The 5,676-nt window shown below is 42.7% G+C and overlaps 1 protein-coding gene across 1 annotated transcript; it reads left to right on the forward strand.

Annotated features, from left to right (window-relative positions):
- Positions 1-574: 574 nt before the first annotated feature.
- On the forward strand, positions 575-4,578 carry LOC115205969 (uncharacterized). The gene is made up of 7 exons (XM_029772427.1): positions 575-995; positions 1,692-1,812; positions 2,029-2,204; positions 2,349-2,494; positions 2,648-2,816; positions 2,939-3,057; positions 3,403-4,578. Exons 1-7 carry the CDS (start codon positions 941-943, stop codon positions 4,360-4,362), a joined length of 1,746 nt encoding a protein of 581 aa, XP_029628287.1. The 5' UTR covers positions 575-940; the 3' UTR covers positions 4,363-4,578.
- The last annotated feature ends 1,098 nt before the right edge of the window (positions 4,579-5,676 follow it).

Here is a 5,676-nt window from a genome sequence, read left to right on the forward strand (position 1 = left end):
AAGCTCAGCCCTGTGAGTTCTGTTTTTCTATCAGTTGTTGTCTCTGTGTCTGTTTCAGGAAATCCCCCTCTTAAAATAGTCTAAATATAATTAATATGAACAAATATAAGGTAGCTGCAGTTTGACATGGGTTTCGTCCCCCCCAGGGCCAGGAGTTTTTTTCAGGAGTTTAAAACAACCGTGTGACCTGATTAGGAAAAACTGCTCCCATCATAGCCCATATGAAACCATTTTACAATTGATTAATCAATGTTATAGGGTCCAGAGGTTTCCTGGTTAGGTTAACAGAGAAGGAAAAACTCTGGGCCCCAGGGGGAAAAAATTGCCCATTCTGCATACTTCTGCAGTATTGAGATGGGCAGTCATGGAACCGACAGATATATTTTGGAGCTCCTTTCTGAATCCATTATTCCAGTGATTGAGAAATAAACTCGGTGGGCGATGTTCATGGCTAACACTTGCAAAATCAATTTCACATTTTTGACATGAATTGAACATTGAGACATACTGCTGATTTAAACCCCCTTGTTCTATGAGGAGAGCTGGAAAGAGAGGTGGCTGTCAGAAAGGAGGAAGGGAGGGACAAATCAGAAAGGGGGCGAAGAGCGAGAGGAGGGAAGTGCCGTGCTACAGTCAGAACAGGAAGCCCGTTGTCAGCTGAGCGAGAGCGCGCGAGAGAGAGGGCTGTGTGGTCAAACGGGGAAATAAACACACGTCCTCCTCCCACCGTCACACAGATCAACAAGAATGTGGGAGTCAACTTCAACTATTAACTGTAGCTTGAGTAAAGCCTCTCATATCATAACGTAGGAGTCCAACTGAGCCTTCCCGTCTCCTGTAGTCAGATAGAAGGCTGAGGTGATGAGGGACACCAGACATGTGCTGACATCATCTACAGTATGACCCTGGTTATCTGAGAACCAAAACATACGTTGTGGACATGGATTGGATCTTTTGGATTTCCATTCTCCTGATCATCTCAGACTATGTGTCAGGTAATGAAAGCTTTAATAAGGAATTTTAAATGTCTGGTAAAGGCTGTTTAGTTCTCTTAATAGACTCTCTAAATGTAAGAACATTACATATGCAGCATATATATATATATATATATATATATATATATATATATATATATATATATATATATATATATATATATATATATATACACACACATATTTCTTAAAAATAATGTATCTTCTTTAATATTGCAGTTTGAAGTGTACATCTTATTCTGGCTTTCAAAAGTGTTTGAGGCAGCATGTTGTACATTATTTCAGTGTGTATGTGTCCTTCCTATCAAAATGGAACATGTTTCTAGACACACATCGATTTAACAGTGTAATGCCCATTTACGTAAACAACAAACTAAGTTCTGATTGTGATTGATAATTCAATTATTAGTCAATGTTAATCTAGTTAACTTGAGTCAACAGAGAAAATGTGTCGTTCAATTGGCATCCTATGATATAGTTCTAATTGGGCGATGTATTAATAATAAACACATTGCGACATTTCATAGAAAAACTGGTTTAGAAAACCCCTGATGAAGCAGTCCTTTTTGGGAAACCCGCCAACAACTTATTGCTCTTCTGTACACCCGGGCTTCCTATAAATGTTTTGTACTTTCAAAATGTCATAAAAAAATGCCTGGATATTCCTTAACATTTGGAATGTTATAATTGTGACAGGTAAAGACCTACTGATGCCAGTCAATCTGATGGTGGACATATGGGACGGGGAGGTGACATTGCTCTGGGACCCCCCTGAAGGGGCCCCGCCACTGGCTCAGTACCAGGTGCAGATGGCCAGGTATAACCCCATACTCCTTACGTCCGACTAATTCACTCATCCTTTCATTCTCAGACGTGTCACTTAGCTACCTCACTTCAGCGTGCATCCATCTTAGTCCTCCCGATCCGCACAATCACCTTTCTCCTTTTCAATCATTCCTCCATACCACCTTCTCCTCATATCTGAAGAAAATACAATTTTTTCATCTAGCTACGTTCATGTGTCTTTCCTCAGGTATGTCAATATTAATTGGACCAACGTGACCAGCTGTGACAGGACCGAGCTGACATATTGTGACCTGTCCTACCTTATCGATGACTTCTTCATGGTCTACAAGGTCCGGGTTCGACTGGTCACTGAGAACAGCATCTCTGCATGGTCACGGTGGAAGAAGTTCAACCCCAGAGAAAGTAAGTCAAGTACAGCGAAGTTTTAGTGGCCGAGTTGAATAGGTATTGCTTTCAGAAATGTGCTCATTTCTTTCTAGCTTATAGTGACACACTGCCAGAAGCTCGTCCATCGCTTACCTTTCTCCTCTACCCCTGTTCTCCCAGGTAAACTGCAGCATCCCTCCAGTACGCTGTTGGCCACCTCCAGTTCAGTAACAGTCAGTGTTCACAGGAAGCCATTACTAAAAAAGATCTTCCCATTTGGCCTGACTTACACTATCTACCTACAGGGAAAAGGGCAGGGCCACAAGGTAAAGGACAGTAAGACACTGACCGTACTTAGTTTTAAAACATACCAGCAACGGTACTTCTAATGTAATAACATTTATTATGACGTGCGGTTCATCCTAGTTCATCTATTCATGTTACTGTATTGACTGACCTTTTCATTTATTGGCTTGCAGACCGTCATCCGGCATTTGAAGGATGAAGATGACGAGGATAAGGCGGAGGTTCGGTTTACGTCTCTTGACTGGGGACAGGAGTACTGTGTCAGCCTCAAAGTCGCAGGCAATGGAGGAGAATTTACCAGTGAGCTCTCCCCTGAACAGTGCCTCCTTCTGCCGGAGCAAGGTAATACAACTCAGACTACACAGCCCTACATGGCCATATATGGCTCAACATTTTGATGTGTCATACACCGGCCTAACTGCCTCAAACTCATTCGGCTAAAAACATGTTCTGTTTCTCATCAGAGTGGTATATCCTTGCTGTAGTGTCCTTCTCCATCCTAAGTGTGATGGGGTTCCTGGTCATCCTGTCCCTTTGCCTTTGCTACTTCCTGAGGCGTCCTGAGAAAGTGCCTGTTGCACTGGTAAGTTTCTTTGAACAGTTTCACTAATGCAGAACTGACTATGTCTATCACTCCTGGGAAAGGACACTTCAGGGAAATGTTTACTTGCAGGTTCCTTCTCTATAATCAAACAACAATAAGAAATAATCACAATAATCAAATATACGAATACGAACACGAAGTAAATGGCTTCAGTAGAGAAGTTCAGTGGTGCTTTGTTCTACCACATACAGTATATTAATTTCCTGCAACTCCACAGATGGAAAAAACCCAGGATTTTAATAAGTCTTCATATAAACTAAGGGCCTACTGTCATTCTATTTTCTGTTATCAATCACTTCCTTTTTTTGTCCTCTTTTACCTCAGAAATCACCAGGCAGCGGCTGGCAGCCTCTCTGTGTGGGAGATGACCCAGTGGAGATCGTCACAGACAAAGGCTGGTTCATGAACACCGCAAGAACTGATGCCATGGTCTGGTTGGCTGACGAGAGGACAACTACAGCAGGCAAGGGAGAGCAGGAAGAAGGAGAGGACAGAAGAGCGGGTCTGGACAATGGGACTTGCACTGAATCACACATTTCTGGGAATGGAAACGGAGGAAGTCCGGCAAAGCAAGAAGACAGTGGCTGTGGAAGCCTGGGAGCAACAGAAAGTGCCATCAGCAGCAGGAGTGGAACTGGAGAGCCACCCCTGCTGGATGGGAAGATGAACACAGACATCAACCTGAAAGAGGACAGTGGGGTGGGGCTGGGCTGCCAGTTAGGGTGTGCTGGTAGTCTACAGGGGGAGGACTGTGGAATCTTGCCTGAGATGGAAATGGTCACAGGGGATGGCTACCGGAGCCAGAGTCCCTCTTCGGTGGACGCCCATGTTTTTGAGACAGAGCAGAGTTTTCAACAAATCTCATGCGAAACAGTTATGGCTGATCCTGTTGTGGGATACAGGTCTGGTCAAATAGAATGCGTTTGTTTAGGGACAAGCCAATGTGTTTGGTGCCAGACAAGAAGAGACAATGAGAGGAGTGTTGATGGACAGTCTGTATCCCTGTTTAGTTTGACAGAGGAGCAGCTAAACTGCAGCAATCTCACAGGTGACAGATGTGAGATGGAATCTACAAGCTCTAGCTATAAAAATAACAATCTCCACATAGACACAGTGGTAAACTTGGAGGACTCAGTAACCTTTTCCTACCTGCCTACATGCATAGGGGAATCCTTCCCACTCCTGGTGGCTTTATCTGAGTTGCCACTCGTGGAGGGAGGACTGAACTGCAGCGTGAACACTATGCTTCCTTCTCTGGGTGATTTGGAAGTGATATTTGATTGACAAGGTCCACAAACTGAGGACACTGTGTGACACACAGAAGGGTTTGCTTAGCACTCTAGACTGTGGGGAGTCATGCAATATGTCTACAAACCCTTTTTATGCTATTTCAAGTAAACACTCCTTTTCCTAACTGTAAAGATCAGCAATCCTAATTCTATTTGTGGCTATTTAAGTATTTTTGGAGCCTTTTGGCATGGGTCCTCAGATCCTCAAAAAGTTCTACAACTGCACCATCGAGAGCATCCTGACTGGTTGCATAACCGCCTGGTATGGAAACTGCTCGGCCTCCGACCGCAAGGCACTACAGAGGGTAGAGCGTACGGCCCAGTACATCACTGGGGCCAAGCTTCCTGCCATCCAGGACCTCTATACGAGGCGGTGTCAGAGGATGGCCCAAAAAATTGCCAAAGACTCCAGCCACCTTAGTCATTGACTGTTCTCTCTGCTACCTCTACCTACATGTACATATTACCTTAACTACCCAGACTAACCGGTACCCCCTGTATTTAGCCTCGCTACTGTTATTTTATTGTTGCTCCTTAATAATTTTTTATTTGTATACTGTATTTCATCTTCATTTAAAAATGTAATTTTAGTTAACACTTTCTTAACACTTTTTTCTTAAAACTGCATTGTTGGTTAAGGGCTTGTCAGTAAGCATTTCACTGTAAGGTCTACCTACACCTGTTGTATTCGGTGCATGTGACAAATAAAATGTTATTTTATTTGCTGTATGTCTGTTTAAACCAATTCACATACTGTATGTCTGTTATACCCCATTCAGAAACTGGATGTCTGTTTTAAACCAATCCTGTATGTCTGTTTAACCCCATTCACACACTGAAAGGTTGCAAGTTCAAATCCCCGAGCTGACAAGGTACAAATCTGTCGTTCTGCCCCTGAACAAGGCAGTTAACCCACTGTTCCTAGGCCGTCATTGAAAATAAGAATTTGTTCTTAACTGACTTGCCTAGTTAAATAAAGGTCAAATAAATTGTTTACATTTCTGTTTAAACCCATTCACATACTGTATGTCTGTTTAAACCCATTCACATACCGTATGTCTGTTTAAACCAATTCACATACTGTATGTCTGTTTAACCCCATTCACACACTGTATGTCTGTTTAACCCCATTCACATACTGTCTGTTTAACCCCATTCACATACTGTATGTATGATCTTTCCATACTGAGATAAATAAATACAAATTTCAGATCCTTACTCAGAAAAAGACTACAAGACAAAATAGAACATTTTCACAGCTAACGTCAGTGGACTACAGGCCAAACTGTCACGTCCTGGCCAGTATAAG

Source organism: Salmo trutta, chromosome 13, assembly GCF_901001165.1.
Source record: "Salmo trutta chromosome 13, fSalTru1.1, whole genome shotgun sequence".
NCBI classification, from domain to species: Eukaryota; Metazoa; Chordata; class Actinopteri; order Salmoniformes; family Salmonidae; genus Salmo; species Salmo trutta.

Excerpts from the sequence above, each read along its gene's own strand:
- LOC115205969 (XM_029772427.1), top strand. The coding sequence starts at position 941 with ATGGATTGGATCTTTTGGATTTCCATTCTCCTGATCATCTCAGACTAT. Across the intron at positions 996-1,691 it reads CATCTCAGACTATGTGTCAG|GTAAAGACCTACTGATGCCA; the intron begins GTAATGAAAGCT and ends TAATTGTGACAG. Across the intron at positions 2,817-2,938 it reads CCTCCTTCTGCCGGAGCAAG|AGTGGTATATCCTTGCTGTA; the intron begins GTAATACAACTC and ends GTTTCTCATCAG.